This window comes from Castor canadensis, chromosome 16 (assembly GCF_047511655.1).
Source record: "Castor canadensis chromosome 16, mCasCan1.hap1v2, whole genome shotgun sequence".
In the NCBI taxonomy this organism is placed as follows: Eukaryota; Metazoa; Chordata; class Mammalia; order Rodentia; family Castoridae; genus Castor; species Castor canadensis.
The window spans coordinates 59,513,099-59,537,798 of NC_133401.1; the positions used below are offsets into that span (position 1 = coordinate 59,513,099).

The following is a 24,700-nucleotide window of genomic DNA, read 5'->3' on the forward strand; positions in this document are numbered from 1 at the left end:
TGGCTTGACCTCACAGTCCCTAAGAGCTTGACGAAATTTTGCAACTTTTATTCATTCAATGAATATTGCATAGATGTGATTGCTAGATGCTAGATGCTAGATAGCATTGCTAGATGCTCTTGCTTACCATGAGGTTAGGAAGCAAAACCTTCTTTCACAGATGAGGAAAGGGAATCCCAGGGACAGAGGCTGGCTCAAGGTCCCAGAGCTGTGAAAATCTTGATGGCAGTAGAGAGAGCCAGAAAGGAGGTGTTGGGAAACCATGGGCTACCTTCCAAGTCAAACCGGTCAGGCCCCATCCAGAGCCACTAGGAGCTCCTTGCTACCTTGAAGTCAGCCCTTCCCTCATGGGTCACATCAGGTGACCAGAGGCACAAGGGAGGGAGTAGTCCTAAAGGTTCTTCGGGAAGGGAAGTGGGTGCCTCAGCTGGTCCTTGAGAGGAATATTTGTACAGTGGAGTCCATGTCCAAGGGTCAAGAACATTCCTCACTCCTGGAAAGTACACTGCTGACCTTGTCCATTCTCTAAACTCAGAAACTCATGAACTACCAGAGTTTATTCACTCTGGAGTTCTCAAATTTGAGTGAGGTTTAGAATGACCGAAGGCTTTCAAAGCCTGGTCTGGACCTATGTGTTATCCATAGAAAGACCCAGAAACACATTGTACAGTGAAAAGGCTACAGAGTAACACATAAAATACTATCTTGCACTCCCATCCTATATCCAGCAAACCAACGGACCCAATTCTATGTATTTTCTCCTGGCATTTTTGTCTGAGTATAAATACCTAGACAGATTACAGACCAAGATGATGAATCTCACTGCTCTAGTCTGACTCCTCATTGTTCAGAAAAGTAACTTGAGTGTCAGAGAGGGTAAGGAACTTGCCTAAGACCACACAGCATGACAGTGACTGAGACAGGATTTGATCCCGGAATGTAAAATGGTCTTTTTCTCTTGTAAACAATGGGAAGAGAAAGAAATTCTCTAGGAAAATGGAGATGAAGGGTGTGGGTGGTGGAGGCCCAGAGGCAGAGTGTGAAGGACTAGGACTCTGATCGCCACTGAATTAGGGAAGTGAGTCTCCTGGGATGTGTGTGAGGGAATGTGGTGAATGGCCAAGAAGCAGGAGTCAAATATTCCTTCCTTTCTAACTCTCCTCTTCTCAGTCCTGTCCTTACATCTCCTTTCCTAGGGTTCCAGCCATTGTGTGAGTCCTATCCTGAGACCCTCTCTTGTTTCCAGTAGGGGCCACAGCTGGGGAGAATCCCACAGCTTCGTGGCTGGGTGACCTCGAGTATACCTTCCCTCGGGTTCCTCATCTATACTGTTTCCTGAATCAGTGGCTCCACCCCTGGTTTTGCACCCTCTTGGAGGCTCATTTAAACACACAGAGTCCAGGGCCCCTTCATGATGGGGGGATCAGGCCTGAAATGTGCATTTTTACCAATCTCCCCCAACACACACACTATAGAAAAGTCTTGCAATTTCTAAGGGTGGAAACCCCTGGGCTGCTGACACCTGAGCTGAGGGACTCACTGACCTGTGAGGAGAGCTGGGGGCACTAAACTATGAGCCCTATTCCCCAGGGACCGGTCTCTTTCCCTACCCCTGTCTAGGCTGGGCTCGCTGAGTTCTCTTCCTTCTGGAAGCCTCTTCCTAGCCAGGCAGAATGTCTGGAATGTGGTTCTTGGAAGATAGGACAGGTATGGTTGCCAGAGCAGCATCTGGAATTCAGGTAGCAGAGAACAGACTGCTTTCCCTGAGGGCCTTGGCTCCACCAGCCCTGGAGAGACTGGCAGGACCCATGCACGAAAGCAAGCCAGGGAGGACTGTGGGCCTGAACAGTGTAGGAAATCTACATATGCCTCAGTTTCTTTCCTTCTTTCTCTCTTTTTGTAGCACTGGAGTTTGAATTCAGAGCCTTGCATTTGCTTGGCAGGTGGCTCTGGAGAGGTGGCTCAGAGCCATGTCTGCAGTGCTTTTGTTTGTTTATTTTTTCAGATAGGGTCTCATACTTTTGTCCAGATGGGCCTCTTGGACTGCGAGCCAACTATCTTTGTCTCCTACTTTGCTGGAATCACAGATGCATGCCACCACACCTAGGTTGTTGGTTAAAATGAGGTTTGGCTGACCTTGGACCTTGATCCTCCTGATCTCTGCCTCCTGAGTAGCTGGGATTATAAGCATGAGACACCACATCTAGCCTGCCTCAGTTTTTTTTTACCTGTAAAGTAACATCCCACTCCTGTATACGTGTGGTATTTTGGCACTCCCAAAGCAATTTTGCATATATCAAGCCTGTGCTCCTGACACATTTCATTTGCACTATGCAAAGAGCTATGGGAAATCCATATATGAATTACACACCAAACAGACTCAGAGAGCTACTTTTTTTTTTTGCCTCAGTCATAATGTTTAGCCTTTTATTAATTCATCACCTTGCTTAATCCTCCTGACGACTCTTACAACATAAGGACACTTATTATACCTCCATTTGATACATGAGAAGGTAACTTGTCCAATGCCACAGAGCTGCAAGCTGGCAGAGCTGAGTGTAAATCCAGGTCTGTGCAACTTCAAGTCCAAACTTTACCCTGGCTCTACTGCTTGCACAAGCACGGCAAGAGGGATGAGAATCACACAGTGATATCCTGCCTTGGTCTCTATGACACAAGAACACAGTAATTTGTGCTGCAGGTGGGTACAGAATCCCCTAGCAGTTCCTGGGGAAGGATGGTGGGGAGATGGTCCTGAGCAGGTGGCCTTGTGATGAACGTGTAGGGCAGGAGGCACAACAGTGCAGGTAGAGACCCAGCACAGGTAATGGGCAGACGAAGGGTGTAATCATCAATGCTGTCATTACTAGGCAATGGGGAGAAATAAGAGATGATGCTAGAAAAAGAGTTCATGGTTTTGGAAAAGGGACCTAAGAGGGGTACTGGTGTCTTAGGCTGGGACTGCCTCAGAGCCCCAAGAATGAGGTCAGGTCCTCAAGTCCTCAGAGTGGCTTGTGACCTTCCAGGCTTCTTGGTGAGTAACTTAACTAAGGCCATCAAACCAGCCAATCTGGCACAGTAGCACTCAGCACAGGAGTTCCACCCACAGTGCCAGCCTGGGGCAGGTGGGCTGAGGATGGGATTGGTGGCAGATGAGCTCATGATCACAGGCTTGGCCAACAGGACCGGACACTTCTCCTAGCAGGAGCCTGTCAGAAGAGCCGGCTGGGGGTCAGTATGAGCTGGAGGCCTGGTGGTGCCCAGATGCCCATGACCAGCGGGTCTGCTGAGTGGTTGATTACATTCCCAGGCACCCCAGGTGATGCCAGGGCCCACTGTTCCCACTCCTGCTTGGGCCCATCTGTCAGCCACAGAGCTGGCATCCCAGGCCCAGCCCCCACGGCCCACCTGCCTTCTACCTTCCGCTTCTCCCTCTCTGCTATGGTCTGGCCTGCCTGCAACCAGGTGGCCTCATCTCCCAATGACTTCATCCTCCTTAAAGGCATCGTGTCCCTTTGACAGTTGGGTCCCTAGACTTTTTCCTACCCACAGACCTGCAGGGTCTCCCAGTTACACTCTCATCTTGCTATGTGACCCGCCCCAGGGAGAACACAGTATGTCAGAAAGGACCAGTCCAGCCCTAGAAGGAAATGCTGTATTTCATGTTCATTGAACACGTTGAGACAATGTAATCAGTCCCTTAGCCAATTGTCCCCAAGGACTGAATCTTATCTCAAGACGCCTGGTGCAGTAATGCAATGACATCCTTGGCTATGGCTGACCATTGACTTTCCGGGGACTGTCTCGGTTACCAAAGGTTCTACATCCTGGGAAACCCTAGCCCTGGGCCAGCCGGGACAGATGACCCTGTGCAGCACTGATTTGTGTCTGATTGCCACTGAATGAACCAGTGCTGTGCCAGGAAACTCGGATGCCTGGGTTCCACCCCCCGGGAGTGTGACTGGCTTGGGTTGGGGGTCAGGCCATCAGCATTTCTAAAATCTCCCTAGAAATGCCAATGAAAGGCAATGTGAGACATCGAACCAACCCTGAGGAGAACAAGACAGCACAGAGCAGGAGTGGAAGTGAAGCAGAGGACCACTGGGAGCTTTAGCCAGAGCACACAGGGAGGAGAGAGAGGCACAGGCAATGCAGCCCAGAGGTTACCAGGAGGGGTCAGACAGAACAGAGCTTGATCTTAGCTAAATCTAGACCCACGACCTTGGGCAAGTAACTAAAGCTTTTCTGAGTGTCAGCTTCTTCATTTGAAAAATAGAGAATGAAAATAGTGCTTAGTCCATTGTGGTGGTGTTCAGAGAAATGAGGTCACCATGCAGAGTACTGAGTTGAGAACCTGACATAAAGATTATCTATTAATTTCATTAATTCTTTTTTATGTCAGAGGCATAGTCAAGGTATTCATGGAGGAGAGCAGCCTATAGGTATGATTTTAGCAGGAAGAGACATTTTTAGCTGTCTAGGAAGCTATGGGAAGGGAATGTTCCAAGCATTTTTTTTTTTGCAGTGCTGGGCTTTGAATTCAGGGTCTATACCTTGAGCCATTTCACCAGCCCTTTTTTGTGATTTTTTTTTTTTTTTGAGATAGAGTCTCACAAACTACTTGCCCTGTCTGACTTTGAACCTCAATCCTCCTGATCTCTGCCTCCTAAGTAGCTAGGATTACAGGTGTTAGCCACCAGTGCCCAGCCCAAGCATGTTTGTGGGACACTAAAGACTCTAGTTTCCCCAGTGTATGGGAGACAAAGCCAGAAGACCCCACAGAAAGGGGCCACAGGGAGAAGGGGGAGAGGTGGAGGGTGGCAGGGGAGCTGAGAAAGGGAATAAATTCTGGCATTCATGGGGTTCTACAGTCCCTCCCAGTTCTCATCTCTCCCTCCCTCAGCAAGCTGCAGACGGTCCCTGCACAGGACAGGCTGGAGCCCAGCTGGGTCTGGACAGGAGGCCCCCAAGGACGATCATAGCCTGCAACTCTGCACATGAATGGTCAAAGGACTAGGGGGCCACCCACCGCTCTTCCTCAGGTTAATGCATAATCACACCAGACTTGGGGACCAGGAGGCAACCAGCCAAGTGGGTAATTATCCGGGTTAGCCCCCTCATACTCCAAGCTCCTAGGTCCTCTATCCAGGGCCACGGCAGCTTACAAAAGGAGACCTGAGAGAGCCTTCCTGTGAGGGCGTCCTTCTGACTGTCTTGGGCAATACCACAGCAGCCTGCTTGACGATTGTGGTCAGCCCCATACTGGGGACACTGTGACTGCAGCAGGCCATGCATGAATTCTCTTAGTGCTGGGAAAAAGTCACAAGCCTCAAAACTCCTGTATAAGCAATGAGCCCAGAACCATAGTGGTTCCACTTATTCATAGGGCCCAGCCAAACTTCTAACCAGCCACAGAGCCAGCCAGACCTCAGTTTTTGTCACACAGCAGGAAACACAGATGTGTTCGAGTGGCCCCAGCACAGTTGCAACCCCACTTAACAAATGAGGAAAGGGAGACTAAGCAAATTTAAGTCATTTGCTTTGAGGCACATAGCTGATAATAAAAATAGTAATGACAAAAATACAAGAATTCTCACTCATCAGCCTGCTGTTCAGTTGAATATCAGGTAAAATTGCTGAGCCTGAACTGATTGCTGGGAGAGGTAGTAAGCTCCCTATCATTGGAAGTATGAAAGTTAAAGACTCACTTGCCCAGGGGCCTCAAGACCAGAGTCTGGAGGTAGGAATTAGACAGAATGCTTTCAGAGTTGTTTTCAGCTGTGTGAAGCAGGAACAATTTCACATACCTCTAGGTTCCCAGTGCCCAGACAGTGCCTGGAAGAGGTAGGCAGAGGGCCTGCCAGCAAATGAACGGGCTCTCTAATTACAGTGGGTGACAGTGGCAGGGGGAAGGGGGGAAGGAAAGCTAACTCTTCTCTTCTTTAAATCCCTGCTTCTCCACACAGCGTGCATGGTGGAGTCATTTGAGAAGCCAGAGCAGAGAGACACCCATTGATGCATCACAGCTTAGATGTCTTATGTCAGAGCAAGTTGTCAAGCTCTGTGCTTTGCACTTTACACATGTCACCTATCACACAAATCTGCAGCCTTCTAAGGCAAGGCTTTCCATGATCCCATCGTACAGAGGAAATCCCCAAGCGTCATTTAGCCCCATGACAAGAAGTTTCTTTTTATGGGGACTCTCTCAGCTAAGTGACTTTTATCAACCTTTATCTCATAACTACCCTGCTAGGTAGAGCTATAATAGGTTGATCGTTTCACAAAAGGAAACTGAGGCTCAGATTCCACAGCTCCCAATGCTGCAGAGATAGCAGGTGGCAGCACCAGACCTTTACGTGCTGACTCCAAGCCTGGTGACTGTGGCTGTCAGTGTCAGATCTGGAGTGGAGAAGAAGAGCAGGGAGAAGACTGGTCAGAGAGCTAAGCCTTTTACAGCTTCCTGGTGGTCTCTGAGTGACCTTGGACAACACTACCTGTCTAGGGTCTCAGTTTCTCGCTCTGTGAAACCGAGAAGGCAAGTGGAGATGGGCCTGATTTCTCTGTTCCCTTCCAGCCCTCATTTTTCCATGACTCGATTCCCCACTGTGAGTTCTGGGCCACAAACCAGTTGGCTTCCTCCCTCCCTCTCAGTGAGACAGGGAGCTGGCAGGAGGGGATGATCCGCCTCAATTCCCCCACCTCTTTTCCCTCCTCCTCCTCCTGGGCTGGGACACACCTACTCCAACTTTTTCAGCAGCCTCTGGGCTGGGTCTGCTCTGAGCGCCTGCTCTGCGTTCTGCACCTCCCTCCCTCCCCAGGGCTTCACCCTGGCCCTGGAAGAGAGGCTCCAGCCAGCCACGCTCCTCAGGGGCGCCCTCCCCTACCTGAAGGACACAGGTAAGAACTAGTGGGGGCCGGGAGAATGGGGCCTAGGGTTTTCCAGGCAAATCCATTCTTGTACCTGGTCTCAGAGCAGGCAGCATGGGGGCTCCTGGAAGGTGGAGAAGGAACCAGGAGCTGACAGGGGTAGGAGGGGGACAGGGACACAGAGCCTTATCCCCTATGTTCACTGATGGTAGAGATATGGCAGGCTGTGCCTGGGAGCTGAGGACTGGGGCCCAGAATGGACAAGACTAGGACTTTGATCTTGTGGAGGGGAAGGTCGTATTTGCATGCACATGGAAAGCTGGACTCTCATCCTGGGAGACACAAATCCCCCGCTTGGGCTGTCTGAGGACAAGACTTCAGGGAATGTAGGGCAGAATTCCTTCACCATTTCAGGGGAAAATGCTCCAGTCAGGAGCAGGGAGATGCTGGTGTCTTGTGTGTGTGCATCCGGGGACAGAGGGGTCTCATATTGGACAAAGCCACATGGTGTGGAGGACAGAGGCCTGAGGGAGAGTCATAACCTCGTCAGCCCTGGCTCACCTGCAGTTCTTTAGATGCACCCAGCCGACTGGATCCTCAACTTTCCTGACTGTAAAGTGGGTACATGCGTAGTTACTAAGGGCTGGGGAAAGCTGCAGCCTGAGAGGCTTTGGGGGCACCAATGTGGGGTGCAGTAGGAGTAGCTCTGCACCGTCTGAGGGAAGTGGAATCCAATGGAGGCAGGAGAGATGGAGTGGAACACTGAGCAGAGTCACTGGGCCAAAGTTTAGCCTTCTGCTGGAGGGGCTGTGCTATTTGCCCCTACTATGGGGAAGGCAAGGCCTTTAAGGTTTGCCAAGGACTCAGAAGGCTGCCACTGGCTCTGCCATAGTCCAGAGCTGATGCCTGGGCCCAGGGCAGAGGTGAGAGGAAGAGAAACAGATCCAGGATGTGAGCTCTTCTAGTCGTCAGCCTGCTTTTCCAGTGGGAAACAGAGGCTGGGCTGGTTAACTTGCCCTCTGTGTGCGACACCCCTAATGGTCATTACAGCTAATGCTCACTGAGCATTTCCATGTGTTCTTAGGTCTGTGCTGAGTACGCATGGTCTTGGGAATTTTTGAGATCTCATAGCCAGGCAGTGTGAAAAGAGAATTCATTAGTCACACCTCTGTGACTCACAGTCTGTGTGGCCTGGGACAGTCTCATACCTCTCTGGGCACATTTCTCTACATATGAAATAAAGGTGTTGGAGGATTGCTAAGAACTATTCTTAATTGATTCAGCCCAACAGCCCTGCTGGGTAGGAAAGGAAGGATGGTCTCTGTTTTGCAGAGTAGGAATCCCAGGGGCTCAATGGCTAATATCCCAGTAAGAGAGGCAAGCTTGGGTCTCCGCTGGGCTCTGCATGGAACACCCGCTAGACTGCTCACAGGAAGCTACTGAACCCATGGTGGTGGCTAGCCTGATTGGCAGAGTGAAATAGACAATTCCCCTCTGCAGCTAGCTCCCTGTGCCTCAGTTTCCTCATCTGTGAATTGGGGAGAAGCTGGTTTCATGACTCTCAGTGTCTAATCCTTGGGGTCCACAGGGAATCAGATGCAGAAGGACACTGATATTCTCCAGCCTCTACAAGGCAGCTGTGCCAGGTTTCCATTGCGGGGGTGACTGGTTTCTCTGTGCCTGGCCGTGGCAGTGGGGCCACCATACTGCACACTTGCATATTCTTCCCTAGGGCCTGCAAGACCCTCTTCCAGGGCTCCATGGTAGCTGTGGCACCAGTGCTTCCCCTGGCCAGGAAGGGAGAGGTGTGAGAGGCCAGGGGCAGGGGCTGAGCCTTAGAGAAAGCTAGTGGTTGGTACCTCTTGGGCCCAGGGTCTTTTGGGGGTGCGGGGGGGAGGTAGGCATAGTCTTTGGAGGCCTCCGTGGTTCCTAGGTTCCCAGTGCCAACTGAGCTAACTTGGAACCTCACTGCTAGTATTGCTCTGACTTAAGCACAAATGCAGACATTTAGAAAAAAGTTTAAAGAAAATCCTAGGTGTTCTTACTTAGGTGACTGGGCCTCCCCTTCTCTAAAATCCTCAGTCTCTTCATTTGAAAAACAGGAATAATCCTACTTGCCTCCTCAGAGAATGGACGAGAGAGCCAAGTGAGGCAGTGCGTCTAAGGTCATGTGTGCAACACACGGGGCCTCAGTAATTTTGCCCACAGTCATCAGTCAGTGTCTCTCCTCTTCCTCCTCAGGTGCTGTCTCCTCACAGCACCTTGAAGTCGTCCTTGCTAGGGCTGATCAGTATGGTTATGATTCCTTGTGTGAATTCTGTTTGATGTTGTCTTTGCTAATGGGATATGAGCCAGAGTCTGTCTTGCTTACCGCTCTGGTGCCTGGGTCCTGCCCCGTGCCTGGGACATGATGTGTCTTTTGAGTGAGTGAATGCATTTTCATCTCTATTTCATACACGAGAGCTGCTGCTTGGGACTCATCCTAGGTAGCTGGATGGGTCCCTAAGGGTGCTGAATTATGCAGAGGGCGACACTGAGGCCCCTCACTAGGGTGGTCACTAGTCACTAGGGTGACTGGACCGAGGATACATAGCAGGGGAGAAAGACAGAAGCAGGACACACATCTTTTCATTTTCCTTTGGCCAGTTCAGAGATGTTTCTGTTTGTTACATAGGTGCTGGGTCTGCCTTGGAGGCCAGCGAATCACCTCCATCCCCCCAGGGGGTAAGGAGGGATCAGCAGTGACACTGATCAATGGGCTGTAAACTGCCCTCTGGGGGACATAAACTCATCAATCAGACCCCTCTCCCCATCACTAACATGCACACGCATGTACATACATACGCACGCACACTCTATCACTCTTGCCAGTGAGTTAGCGGTTATCTGTAACTGTACAATTGGAAGGGTGCCCAGGAGTCCGCAGATGTGCCCCCTGAAGAGTCATTGGTCCCATTTTATAGGTGACCCATTGATTTTGATCCGTTTGCCTAGTCACATTCATTTTGGGATAACGTCCTAGGTCGGCGTGCACTCACAGAGAGCCTTTTGTGAGCATGTGACACAAATGGGGAGAAAAGGACTCCTGTTTCCTGAGTCCTTGTGCATGTTGTCAGGCTTGCCCCTTTCCCATACCTGCTCCTCTCCTCTGCATGGCCTCCTTAGATGTCCTCTGTGCTTCCTTCTGTGTTGTCATTGTTGCCAGTGTGGGACAACCTGTGCTTTAAACACTGGAGGAATGTTGAAGGAGTTCAAGTCCAAGAGTGCCTGGCTAGGTGCATCTGTCTGTGGGTGGGGTCAGAGAAGGTGATACTATTTCGTTTCCCTGTTAACTGGTCACAGAGACTGGTCTTCCACCATTACTCATTGATTAACAAGTGTACTTCTAACCATCTCCCCCCGAAAGGGTGAGAGTTGAAGCATTTTCCAGCTCAGAGTCTGCAGAAGAGAGGAATCCCTTCCCTGCCCCCTCTATCTCCATTCCTGAGTCTTGGCATGGTCCACCCAAGGTGGGGGCAGCACAGCATCTCTCCTTTCCTGCCCTGCCCCACTGGCTGACCCAGCATCTCCCTTCAGCTCTTGTGCCCATAGCATCAGCCAATGGGGCCAGGCTGAGCAGGATGCTGCACGCTGGTGTGAGGTAACATCAGCATGTGTGTGCGTGTTGGCTCACGTGTGCTCACGTGCCCCATATCAGAGCTGCTGCCTCTGCCTGTGGCATCCCCTCCCCTGGGTCCGCCCACCACTCTGAACCCTTGGAAGCTCAGCCTGGGGAAGAGTGGGGCTGGTGTCGGGATGGTGCCAGGGTGGGGTATGTGACTACTGGAGCCAGACCAGGCCTGACCACTTTCCATGGCTGTGGCCTTGGACACTGACTTTTGCCACTGTGAGGGGTGTCTAAGGTTGTCTAGTTATAGTAAGAGCTCACTGACCTTAAGACTATAATTGATTTGGAGCTCTCGGGAATTAACTCAGAGAATTAGAGCATCTTGCAAAACTCAAGTCCTAGAATCGCAAAACCTTGGAAGTGCATTACCCATTGCCTCCCTGTGTAAAGATAACTGGTGTGGTGTCTGATGAATGACCAACATGACTTTTTAGTTCTCTTTTTAAACATTCAAAAACAGAATGCACAAATTGTTGTCATGACTTTTTTAGAAGGCAAATGCAAACAGTAGTAAACCAGAGCAAAAAGCAGACGTTACGACCACCAGGAGCCCTTCTGGTGTCCCTTGCCAGACATGGCCCCTTCACCAAATATGGCTCTTTTCCAGCAGCTAGGCTATTCTCAAATGCCTCCTTCTTTAGGGGCTGTGCACCATGGTTAGAAGAACTCTCATTAGTAAGGCGGTCCAGTGAGTTAATTTAAAAGTTGCTAAAGTAAACTTGAACTTGATTTATTTATTTACTTATTTTTGGCAGTACTCTGGGCCTTGTGCTTGCTAGGCAGGTGTCCACCACTTAAGCCACACCCCCTGCCCTAAACTTGACTTTTCAGTTGTTTTTTTGTTTGTTTTTACTGTCATATTTCTGTGACACTCTACTTTAGAGTCAAGCTTCCCAATGTCTAAGGCTGTTTTTAAAAATTACAAATTCTTTATCCCTATTCTGAGCCTAGAAAGTTTTACATATTTTCATAAGCTTCAGGGGAACTTCAGGAAGGCTGGTTCAAGTGGTAGAGCCCCTGCTTACCAAGTGCAAAGCCCTGAGTTCCAACCCCAACACCACCAACAGGGATGGGGGGAGGGGGACTTCAGATGAGGTCTAGCTGACTTTGGGAACCACTGGGCTTCGATTCAAGTGGGGCAGACTATTAGTTCTGATTCATGCTCCACACTTATTGACATTAACCTTGGACAGGGCACTAGGCCCTTTTGACCCTCAGTCTTTTTCATCTGTAAAATGGAAATGGAAGACCCCTCCTTGGGTTGTTGAAGGGCCCTGAGACATCCACAAGTGGCCAGTAAGGTCCAGGTGCTGTGGTCAGCATCATCATGACAGGAAGAACCTGTGTATGGTGACTCAAGAGAATGTTGGATTTGACATTCAAGGCCTTGTGTCTGAATCCTGACTGGGCCACTTACTAGAAGTATGACCTTGGACAAGTCTTGGGACCATCTTCTTATGGCCTCAATGACTTCCCATCTATAAAACCAGAAGTCCTCCTTTTTCCCTTATAGGGTATTTGAGAGAATCAAATAAGAAAATGGACCAGAAAACTGTTTTGAGGATAGGAAAATTCTCATGAAGTAAACCGCAATAAACTAGAACTCAACTAGCCCTGGTAGCCCAGGGGAAAGGGACTTGCCCCTGGGAGGGCAAGTGGTGGCAGGGGAGGGGGAGGTGGGAAGATAGAGAACTGCTGAGTATTGGTTTCCACTGCCCCGGTATGACCTGGCACAGCTCCCGTATCTTGGTTTCTGGAAACCATCTCCTTCCTGGTTCCTGGGGCAGGAAGAGACCAAGATCCCATAGCTATGATACCCCATTCAATTTGCAGATAGTCAGAGTGCCTTTCTTATTTAAATTTCTTCTTTTTAATTACAGTCTTCTTTGAAGACTTTTACTAGTTTTTTTTTAAAGGCCTTTTTAATGAAATACAGTGTGTATACAGAAAAGTGTGAAAATCATAAATACACAGCTTAATGAACTTTCCAGAAGCTAGCCAGTTCCAAGATAAACAAATAGAACACGACTACCATTCCAGAAACCCCCTGTGCCCTTTTCAATCACTAACCACCTCCAAACTTCTGAGTAACTTTATCCTAATCTAATGCATTGATTCGTTTTGGCTATTTTGCACTTTACGCACTTGGACTAGCACAGCATATACTCTTTTATACCTGGCTTCTTTTACTCCATATTATGTGAGCAGGATTTATCTGTACTGATCCTTAGAACAACAGTTCAGTTTCTTTGCTGTATAGTATTCTATTACATGACCATATCACAATTTATTCATGCATTCAGCTCTTGCTGGATTCTGGGGTTTTGTTTGGTGAGGGCTGGTAACGATGAGCTGTGTTGCTCTGGAAATTATCCTTCTGAGGAATCTCTGTGTGAACACTTCTCTTGGACCATGAGGTATGCATTTGTGGGTCAAATCCTTTTTTTCAGTTCAGTTCTATTTACTGCAAGTGAACATGGTTCATGGGGCTGTCAGGAAGATAAACAGTTACCTCTAGGGTCTAAGATGTGGATGGATGGTGACAGGTGCGAAATCAGAGATTTCCAGGTGAAAGTCAGGTTTGGGAGACAGGTCTGTCTTTTTGCCTTACCTGTCTGCTCTTCTGGTTGACCTTAAAAAAACTTTGTCTGCTTTGTTTAAGGGCCAGTGTCCCCTTAAGAGCCACAGTAGACCACCCGCTGGGAAAACAGGACTCCATGAGTCCCCCTACTCCAACAGCCCCACCAAATCACACCTCTTGAGGCTGAGGCTGTGGTTTTCAGCACACTGACATTTGAGAATCTAAACTTCTTGATGACTTCAGTCTTTCCTTAATATCCACCCCCCCCCTTCAGTGGGGCCTAGGATGGGGCCACAGGGGTGATTTTGACTTAGAAATGAGGTTTGGTGGAATGTAAGATCCTAAAGAAAGATGTGGTTTCCTTGTTCAGGAGATCCTGAAAGCCAGTCACACCAACACCTCACAGGGAACTGGCTAAACCTCTATTCCTGAGCCCTACCCCTCAGGACTCTGATTCAATAGATCTGGGGTGGGGCTGGGAATATTTATTTTTAATCCCTGCCTCCATCCCCTTGGGGGAATTCCCAGTGGTGGGAACCACTGGTTAATTCAATGGCCAGCTTTGTAGATGAGAACACAGATGGTCCAGCAGATCTGCTGAGTCCTGTGTCTTCGAGGGCTGGGCAGAGCCCAGAGTCACCATGAATAAGAGAAAGCAGTGTAGATAGAGCCCAGCGCACTTGAATGTGAAGCAGAGGGCCTTGGCCAGGAGCCCAGCAACCTTAGGTCACATCAGAATGCTACCAAGTCCTATCTAACCCCTCTCAAGCCTCTGGTCCTGCAGTTGGGTTAAGCCAGCCCTGCAGCAGGACTGGGTGCCTCCAACAGTGGAGGTGCCTGTCTTGCCACACTGCTACAAGGCTGCTCTCCACCTGCCATGACCTGCTTGCCTGCCAGGCTTTGTCCTAGGCTGCCCGGCTCACTGGAGTAGGACGGACAGACAGCTGGGCAGGGCCAGGCTGGAGGATACAGAGCAAGAGAGAAAACTGGAAAAGGAGCCTTTGCTGAGAATCTGTTTGCTGGCATGAACGGAGCCACGGTTGTATGATCCAGGGTGTGGGGGAGGGGTTGCACAGCCCCACCCCCTCCCAGTTGTTCTTTCCATGTGGGCGTCGTGGATAGGCCAGGTAACTGTCAGACAACAGAGGATCTGAGTTTGGCTATGTGATCTCGAAAGTTAGGTAACCTCTCAGATTCTCACTTATATCATCTACAAAATGAAGATAATTATAGGGCCACGGTGAGATAAAGTTGTAAGTGTTCAATAAACACCAGCTGTGACCAGGCATGTGTGCCTCTGAGCCTTTCATAGTCACCATCCTCAGGGCATCATTTGGTGATGGCTTAGGGGAGGGATAGACCAGATGGATGAACCAGGGGAGATCCTGGGAAGTGAGGGACTTTCTCACTGGGTGCCCTGTTGACCCCCAGACAAGTAGGAGCTCTACTCCCTGAATTGTCATCATAGCAGCCACCTCATATGGGCTCCTGCATGAGACACTGAGTAGACCACTTTGTTTACTTCATCTTGCACATGGCCTGAATATCTTGGCTCACTCATTTAACAATGCAAAGACTGAGACTCAGTCAGGCACCCCTGACTTGCTCAAGATCACACACAATCCACCACAGGCCAAGGCAAGATTCAGATTCAAGCCACCCCACCCCTGTGCATGTGACTACCATGATCTGTGGCGCTGACAGCAGTCACCCCACCTTCCAGGTTGCCTGAGTTGGAGACAGAGAACCTGGCTGGGTATGGACACAGGCCACTGATGGCCTCACGGAAGGAGCAAGGAGTTTCTGTCCCAGCAGCTATACAGGGCCAAGGAAGAGGAATGACACCCATTTCACTGGTGGCCATGGGACCCATGGCTCCTGGGCAGGCAGTGTGTTGTGTCCTAAATAGAGGAAGAACAGTGCTGAATGGCCCCATTTTACAGGCAACATAAATGGGGCCCAGAGAGGTCACCCAACATGTCAGTGTCAGAACACAAAAAATGAAATCTTGTAGAGTGTCTTGAACGTTTTCTTTTCCTACCTCTTTCCTCCCTCCCTCCCTCCCTTCATTCCTTCCTTCCTTCCCTCCTTCCTTCCTTTCTTCTTTCTTTCCTTCCTTCCTTCCTTTCTTTGGCTGGGACTAGAATACAGGGTTTTGTGCATGCCAGGCAGGCACTGTGCCAACGCTGCACTACACTCCAGCCTTTCTCTTGTCCAGGACATTTTTACTTTTTGGTTTTCGTGCCCTTTCTCTTCTGACCACCTTACACTCACCCTCCTGCCACCTTGTAAACCCAGAAAGAGATCACACCTGTTCCTATATTGAGCTGAGTAAGTGGCTGCTTTCTTGCAAATCATTGATAGGATACGAAAGTCACAAAGACCTACAGGTGTGTGTGGGTGTGTGCATGGAGGGGCTGCTTCCACAGGGGCTCTGGGGGCATGATGAGGGCCAGCGCACACACAGAATTCCTGCATTCCATACATTTTTTGAGCACCTACTCTAACAGTAGTAACTATAACCCTCAGCTACTTCGTGTACACCTGGCACTGTGCCACGTTTTCCTTGCATGAGTTCTTCAGTCAATCCTCCAGTGAGGTAAGTGTTGTGGCCCGATTCACAAATGGGGAAACCAAGGCTTGGGTAGACTAAGCCACACCCCTCAGTGCAGGCAGAGGCAGGACTGGAGCAGGTCTGACTCTGAAGCCAGGTTCCTTTCCCTGGACTGTCCTCCTGCCTGTTGGGAGGAGGGTCATGAGCTTGTGGGTTCCTGAGGCACCCCCAGATTGGGAACAGAGGTGCGGTGGGAGAAGCAGCTTGGCCTGGGCAATAAGCCCAGGACAGGGATCCTGGGTTCTTGTACCAATTCTAAGTTACGTACCTACATATAAGTAACTTAGAATAATTTCTCTCTCTCGCTTCCCTCCTCTCCCCTCCCCTCCTCTCTGCTTTCCTTTCCTTCCCTCGACATAGTTTTCCCATCTTGCCAAAATCAAGATTAGATGCATAGTAATTTTTAAACCGTGCCCCAAGGAGTCCTGGGACATTACGGAGATGCAGAAGAAGGCAACACTGATTAGTGCGTGGTCTCAGGGCTCCCCACTCGCATTTATCATAGCAGCTCTTTTCATTCTAGTTAACACAATCCTAATGATAGTTTTTAAATTGTGACAGTTGGTATTTATTTAGCAGTTACTAGGTGCCATCCATGTGCTAAACATTTAATACGAGCCTAGTCCAAGCTTCAGAACAATTATCTGAGCTGAGTTTAGTTTGTCTCCATTTTCTTTAAAAACTATTTCCTTTTAAAAAATGGGCAGATAAAATGTATATATTTATGATGTACAATATGATGTTTTGATATGTGGATACTTTCTGGAATGGCTAATTAGTTTATTCCACACATCCATTAACTCACATACATTTTTTTTTCGTGGTGAGAACAGGTAAAATCTACTCTCATAGTAACTTTGAAATACACAATTCATTATTAGTTACAGTCACCATGTTGTACAATGGATCTCTGAACTTTTTCCTCCTGTATAACTGAAATTTGACCTCCTTTGACTAAATTCCTGCCACCTGAACCAAGCTCTTGGTAACCACTGCTCTACTCTCTGCTTCCATGACTTGAGCTTTTGTAGGTTCTCCCCATAGATGAGGAGATGCCATGCCTGTCGTCCTGTACCTGGCATATAATGTCCCCCCCGTTTCACCCATATTGTCAAAAATGAGGATCCCCTCCTTTTTAAAGACTCAATAGTATTCCATTGTGTATGTAGACAATATCTTCTTTATTCATCCATTGATGGACACTGGGTTGATCTCATATCTTGGCTGCAGTGAACATGGGAGTCCACATATCTCTTCAACATACAGATTTCACTTCCTTTGGTTATATGATTGGCAGTGAGGTAGCTGGAGCATATGGTAGCACTATTTCTAGCTTTCTGAGGAACTTCCACACTGTTCTCCATAATGGCTGTGCTAATTTACATTCCCACCAACAGTGTACCAGGGTTCTCTTTTCTCTGCATCCTAACCAACACTTGTAAAATTTTGTCTTTTTGATAATAGCCAACCTAGCAGATGTCTCATTGTGGTGTTAAGACTCTTTTAAAGATGAGAAAAAATAAACTTAGAGATAATGTTAGCCAATGTCACCCAACTTGAGATGTAGGTCTATGTACCTGTAAACTCGCCCTTTTGCAAAACGTTCCACGGGATCAATGAGGTGAGAATACTGAGTGCCCCACTGCATGAAGCCCCTTCATTAGTGACATGCTCATCTGTTCCTCTTCTGGAAGAAGCTTTCCAGTGCTCCTAGAGAATCAATCTCATGATTCAGGGCTCAGCCATCCTCCCTCCCAAAGAGCCACCCCCAGATCCAGAGCCTGAGTCAGTTCCCCCTGCCCAGACCTCCTGTCATACCGGGGTACTCTTACTTCTTTCTTGGCTAGCACCTACCCTGCTGCTGCATAGTGGAGAAACCAAGTGTCCCTGCTGGCTGGCCCAGCCTGCTGAAGCCACACTTGGGCTCTGATGGTTCCAGAGTTCCTTTCCCTCTGGGAGTCCAAACCTAAACCCCAGGGGAGACACTCTGTCCCCAAAGCCTCTAATTGGTAAATTCCAGCCCCTGATCTTATAAACCCCTCCCACCTGAGAGCCCTGAAAGGAAGGGACTGGATTTGTTTACTCTCAAGACCCCCATTCCAAACCCTCTGGGCCTGGTATGCCTCTGGCTTGGGAACTTTTTGGCTCCAGATGCAAAGACCCTGGGTCAATACAGGCAATCCTGAGATGAGGAGAGCCCAGCCATGCCTCTTCATTTCTCTGGGTGTCAGGCGTCTGCAACCCCAATGCAACATGCGTCTATCCAGGCTCTCTTTACTGCTTGGTTTGGTAGAGGTGTGGGCACCTAGTGTGCTTCTCTCCTATCACCAGTGGTGAACAGGAGCTGAAACTCCATGTCAGGGAGACTTGGGGGCTGGTGGCATTCAAAAGGAGGCAGCCGCCACAAGTCAAACCCTTCCCACAGTGGTCTTTGTTAGAGACAAGTCAGACAGATGAGTCCACTGCCATAGTGGTTCCTAGAGACACTGGCGTTACCCAGATGACTGGCAGTAGCCTCACGTGTCCCCGTACTTCGATGCCTGTCTTTTGCTCTCTCTTCTCTTCCTTTTCTCTTTGTTTATTCTTTAATCTCTTTTTTCTACTTTCCATCAGATCTTGCTCCCACATAGCTGGTATCTCAAGCTTGCTATGTTCTATAGCAGTTCAAACACAGGCCTCAACACAGCCACATCCAAATGTTTCTCTCCTACAATTCTGAGCCTAGTACCTGGTGGTTTAGTGACTTGCGTCAGTTCATTCTAAGAAAGACAAGGGATTAGTAAAAAGGTGGGAGCTATGAGGCCAGAAGCTCCAAACTCCCATATCCATCCTCACCTGTTCCTCATAGGCCCCTGGACCCTGGACAGTCCCTTGTCTTTTTGCCTGGCCCAAAGACACCATGACAGTATCACTAGCAACTTGAAAATGTGTCCTCAAACATGTGATGATCCTGGGACACATGATAAAGAATTCAATTATTATTCAAAAAATAGTCTAGTAACCAATTATTCAAAAAATAGTCTAGAGGATGCTGCTGAATTAGGAAGGGGATGAAAACTGTGCTGTGTACCCAAGCCATTTCTTGAAACTTCTAGGGCTGCAGGAGCTCAGGAGTCCCAGTTTCTCTCAATATTGAGAAGTTCAAAACTATTAGGCATACTTTAGAAAGCAAATTGTGTGGGAAAACACTCTAAAAAGGTGTGCTATCAAATGCCCCTTACTTGCCCACAGTGTTCTTTTCCTGAGTGGCGTCCATGCCAGCATTGGAGCTGACAGACATCACCTAACTTTTTAAGCTTCTGTGTGCATTCCTCTGTTTCTCTGAGTCCATATTTGCCACCAATAACAGGAGCACACACAAGCAGTCCTGCTCTGCGTCTCAAAGCACCGGTTCTCCATCTTTTACCAGCATAAGCAGGATTCATTATTTTCTCTCCCCTGCCCCCCCAAAACCCCATCTCTGCAATAACAAGAAATTTCTTCTACAAGTTCAATATCCCTTATAGCCTTCACACAGGCTGCATCTTGACCAGTCGACACAACCTTACAGCTAGTTTTGCAATCACAGTGATAAACCCAGCAGTATTGAGCCAGGGTTAAGCACTGGAGTCATTTCCTCCATGTCTAAGTAATATGTTTGCCTTGATTTCTGATGTCAGCACGAGACCCCACCAGTGATTCTATTTTTCTGTTTTGTTTTGTTTTTTCAGTGTTTTGTTTTTGAGTGGGTTTGAACTCAGTGTCCTGTGCTTGCCAGGCAGGCGCTCTACCACTTGAGCCAAACCCCAATCCTTTTGCTTTATTTTGATTTTAAGATAGGGTCTCATACTTTTGCCTGTGCTGGCTTTGAACCCAATCTTCCTGTCTCCTCCTCCTTAACTTTTAATTCTATCCAGAAATGACTCCTCTAGAGATCAGGCATACAGAAGCTTCTTCTTCTTTTTTTTTTTAAACTTACAGGTTACCATACAGATAGCAGACAGAATAATTTTTGTCGTTGCTAATAAGAATTCTAATAAAGATCAGAACTGCAAGTCCCAGCTCTCTTTCTCCACGTGCTAGTTAAGGACTTCCTTAGTTCTCACCCTCCTCATCTCAAGTCTGCCTGCCTTGTTACACATCTTTCCTGAGACAACTCTGGGTCTGGTTTTTGGTCCACGCTGCCATTTTCCAGGCCATTGTTGACCCTAATACCGTGTGTCTTCCTCACCACACCTCCTCCCATCATGTCACCTATCTTTCCTGCAGTGCTGGAGAGTAGATAAGAGCAGCCACTACTATCTCTATTTTAGAGACAGTTAAATGGAGGCCCAGCAGAGGTCCTGTGGCCCTCCCAAGGCCACTCAGTCAGTCGATGGCTTAAGCCACCAATTCCTCTCCTACTTAACTCAGTTCTTTGACTTTTGTTTTATTATTGAGAACTCAACAGTGACTGCCTACAAATTGGCAAATGAATCAGGTGTTCATCCAAGGTTTTGTGGAAGGAATTAAGTAAATTTCAATTGGCTTATATCGGTGGAGCTGGTGTTCACACTCAGCCCACACCAGAGCAAGTCATGAATGGGAAAAATCCCATTCATGGGATGTCAGATTACTCTTCCCGAAGTGTGGTCCTGTTTCTTCTCAAAAACCTTCAATGGCTCCCTACTAAAAAGGGAAAATTATTTTGGTGACTAAGACCTCCTGACCAACAAGTACCTAGAATGTCACTATTCTCTTACTTGTAGTTTATATTCTGCTTCAAAGGCCCAACCCCTCCTAACCTTACTCCACCCCACTGAACCAGGTGGCCTTGGGCATGACATGCAAGCCTCTGTTTCCCTAACATGAGTAATGGGAGTAATAGGCAGGCATGTTCAAGGGAGCATTATGTCTGTGATATGTTGAGCAGTGAGAACGAATGGCGCCCCGCTCTGTGCTCCTTGTGTCTGAGAGGGATGAGACAGAACTTTACTGGCCAAAACAAAGCTTGACATTTCCAACAAATCTGGTAGAAGCCCTCTTAGTGGAAATTTGATTTGGCTTTGGATTCCTTCATGTTCCTCATGAGAGTACAGATGAATCAGTCTCAGATATCTAGAACTTAAAATGCACAGCATGCCACACCTGGTCTATTACAGATCACAGAGTGTGAAAGTCACGGTTTGGTGACTCTCCCTGTGTCTTAGAACTGTTTATGACAGAACCCAGAACGTTAGGACAGCACAGCTACTGGGCTCTTGAGGGGCTCCTAGAAGCCACCAAGCCCATTTTCAGACCTGTGCTCCCTGGCGGGGGAGGGGGAAGACAAGCCTGTGGGTGGCCTAGGCCCCATCCTTGCTCCTAACAGCACAGTCTGCTTTTATCTGTTTACAGATTGGGTTCCAAGACATTCCATCAGGGAAAAGGGGTTCCGCCTCTGAAAGCGATCAGGGGTTTGAAATCCCCCCGTCTATTTCACCAGTCTTGTCCAACGCGCACAGCCCTGACAGACAAGCCGGAAAGAGGTCTGCATGGCTTGGGCTACTCCCTTGGCCAAGACCACACAGAGAAGAGGTGACCTCAGGCCCAGGCCTCCTGAGAGCCCGGCCAGGGGTGTGACCTCAATGATGAGCAGGGTGTAGCCAGATCCAGGCCAAGAAATCTTTCCCAGGCCTGTGGGCTCATGTAACATCTCACGGAGATTCCTCAGTGGACAGAGGCCAAAAATCATACCTGCATGAGTTAGAGGGACTTAAGAGCTCTGTGTGTCTCCCTGGAGTGCAAATTCTTCACAGGTGCCATGCAGATCCTGCGTAGGTCCCCCATGATGGGGCGATCTCTACATTCAGGGGACAATTATGACCCCATGACCCTTGAGATTGCAAACCAAAATGAGGAAGGATCTTGGCCCAGCTCCACACAACTGCACTCCAACTTTCTCAGTGCCTTGGCATCATAACCATTGGGCTTCTGAATGTTAAAACTAAGGTCCTGAAAAGCTGGGGCAGTGGGATAAAATGCTGGCTGAGCTGAATCACGGCCTCCTAAAGTCTTAGTGCATTGAGTGGCAGGTCAGCCTGTGCAAGAACAGATCGGGAATGACGTGAGGCTAAGTCTGAAGTCTTTGTCTGCAAACCCAAAGGTTCATATGGGCTGGCCGTGGGAAAGGGATGTGCTAGGAAATAAGGAGATCTCTGCCACCTACTGTGCTCAGACTATGTGCATTTACTAACTGTGTTTGCTAAACAGGACCAGAGAGAGCAAGCCATTTGCCCACAGTCACACAGAGGGAGTCTGAGTACTCTTAACCACCTTCTGCTGCTTCCACATCTATGCAGTGGAGTTGGGAGTTACATGGAAACAGTTTGGTTTATATCTATATCTCTATCACATCATATCTATCTATCTTGCACACAATATAGTGTACCCACACAATTATTCAAAAATCGCCCCTCGGGTGTGCATGTGTGCTCTCTTACAAATGTATACATGAAGATTTCTCGCCAAGTCCACAGAGCGAAGGAGCAAGAGGCCCCGCCCCAGACAAGTGCCGGCTCGCAGCTTCCCAGAAGAGAGGTAGCTGGGCCAGCAAGCTAAGACTCGAGCAACACCAGTGGCTTCCTGCTCTACTGAGGTGCAGGTTGGACCTTCTCCAGAGAGTTCTGTAGACCCCACCCTCCCCTCAACTCAGGCTTTGATTTGGCTTGGTGTTGAGAACTAAAAATAACTACTATGCACTGAGTGCTTTCTATGTGCCAGGCACTGTGATAATCTTATTTTGTCTTCATAAAAACCTACAGAGGCAATACTCTCAGCCCCATCTTACAGATGAAGAAACTGAGGTTCAGAAATGATAAATAATTGACCCAAAGTTACACAGTTAGCAGGTGGTGGAGCCGGTACTGGAGCCCAAGAAGTCAGGTCATAAGTACATCTTTCTGGTGGCAAAGTCAGAAAAAAAGCACCTGGTTCTATTTTTCACTGTGACTTTGTGCAAGTTATTTTCTTTCTTTGAGTCTTCATTTCCCAGCTTCAAAAAGGAAGAGCTGATCTCTAAAAGCTCTTTCCACTTTTATTCATTCCTAAATCCAAAACCTTCCACTTTTCCTAGTAGTATTTATTGAGTCTGGCATGTACCAGTTACCGATCTCCACATTGCAGCTGGAAGCTGTATGACAAGAAGGAAACACCCAGGTGAGAAATTGAGTAGAGGGATACCAGGCAAAGGCTCTGAGGCAGGTCCCAGTTTGCTTGTGTTTGCTCTGTGGAAAGAGTGGTGGGAGGTACAACTGGAGACCCAGACAGGGCTCAGCTGGTGTGAGACCTTTAGCCTCGGTAAGGAGATTAGATTTTAATCTAAGTGAAAGGGAAGCCACTGGAAAAAATTAAAGCAGATAAATGATAAGAATTGATTTAAATTTTTGTAGGATGTTTCAAAATAGTGGTTCTGGATGTCAGAGACTGGAAGGATAGTGCAGGGAGCCCACGGAACCTCTGCAACCTGCTGGCACGTTCATTTGTACGGACCAGGCACCAGGAAATGACTGTTCAGACCCAGTGCCCTCCCTCAGCAAACTGCGGGTCAGGTCTGCAGGTCCCACACCTTGCACACAGCTGTGAGCATCAGTACCACCCAATGGTGCCCTCTCTCAGCATGGCATCCCTCCTCCACGGTCAGCCTAGCCCTGATTTCTTCCCTCCAGCTCATCTTAAGGGCTCCTGGCAGGCTGCACTGAGCTGAGCCGTGCAGTGTCTTGTTGGGGCCTGCCCACTCTGCCACTGACCTGGTGAACAGGAAGCTCTCTGCGCCCTGCACTGCAGGGCAGACAGAGCTGCCAGGCAGGCTGTGTGCAGCTCAGGCTCACTGAGTCGGAGCAAATATACCTGGGACCGGGGTAAGGACCCATCTCCCCTGGGGATTCAACTCCAGGAGCTGTGCCATCTTGTAAGTGTTGGGCCCCCAAATGATTCAGGGGTCCCTTCCTGGCACGTCAGGGATGGGGTGAGTATGACCTTTGCCTGGGGCTGGCTTCCCTATGCCCTGTGGTGGATAAGGGTGAGAGAAGGGACAGGAGAGTGGGGAGCTGAGACATTGTCAAACGTCCCCTGACAGCTCTTCCTGACATTGGCTTTTGGACCCCAAATGTGGGTATCTGTATCCATCCTGTCCCCTCTTTGCAGAGGTACAAGGGCTGGGGGCTATCCCCACATAGTCTAAAGTGATAGATGGTGGATGATGCTGGAAGGATGGGGCTATTCAGGTTCTTTTCTGCTCCAGACTTTCAGAACTGAGTTAGGTGGACTTTCCCAGCCAGGGATGGTACCAGCAGGAGCTTTCAGAACCCTGGGCCCAGTTCACTCAGGACTCTGGGAAGATTTGGCTTTCAGCCTCTGCTCTCTTCTCACCCTGGAGTTTAACTCTGTCCTGCCTTTGAGGAGCCAGGCAACTGGAAAAACAAGTTGGGCCTGTTTCATCAAGGAATGCTCTAGCACTCTGGCCACCAGCCAGGAATCTGTTTAGGAAGGGGGACCTTGGTGGGCAGGCCAGCCACCAGTCCCAAGCACCCAGCCTTACACTTGACCCCCAAACTCTATTCCTGCCCCTGGCCCTGGGGAGTCTTCCACTAGGACCCAGGCTGGATTCTGGATAGCTCTATGGAACACAGCAAGAGGGAGAATGGGGACAGCAAGGAACCTTCCAGGGTAAAGCATTTGTTCATGGTGAGTTCAACAGAAACTATTTTCTAGGGAACAGTTCCTACCTGGTCAGCCACTGTGTGGCCTGGGGCAGACTCATGCCCACTCTGGACCTCCTTCTCCATCTGTGCATGAGGAATGGGGACAGAACTCCATCACCTCTAAGGCCCGCTTCTGCGTTGAAGTCTGAAGTTCCAGGAATCTGAGAGTTGTCTGTTCTGGTCATAAGAGGGTCAGAGTCAGATCTGTCCACAGAGCTGGGTGGTGGGACAAGGCCCAAGGTCAGCCCTGGGGCAAAGTTAATGTGAGACCC

General features: G+C 48.8%; 1 protein-coding gene across 5 annotated transcripts in view; it reads left to right on the forward strand.

Moving 5' to 3' along the window:
- The first annotated feature begins 6,726 nt into the window (after positions 1-6,726).
- Fat2 (FAT atypical cadherin 2) overlaps positions 6,727-24,700 on the forward strand; it is a 75,161-nt gene continuing 57,187 nt past the window's right edge. The window contains exon 1 of one of the 5 annotated variants that reach the window (XM_074057158.1): positions 6,727-6,897. Coding sequence is in view for 1 of the 5 variants with exons in the window: in XM_074057157.1 (XP_073913258.1) it covers positions 23,655-23,692 (38 nt within the window). In the remaining 4 variants the exon portion in view is untranslated. Of the gene's footprint in view, positions 6,898-23,512; positions 23,693-23,775; positions 24,412-24,700 lie in introns of those variants that run through there. The other 4 variants (XM_074057160.1, XM_074057159.1, XM_074057157.1 and 1 more) reach the window with 4 other exon arrangements.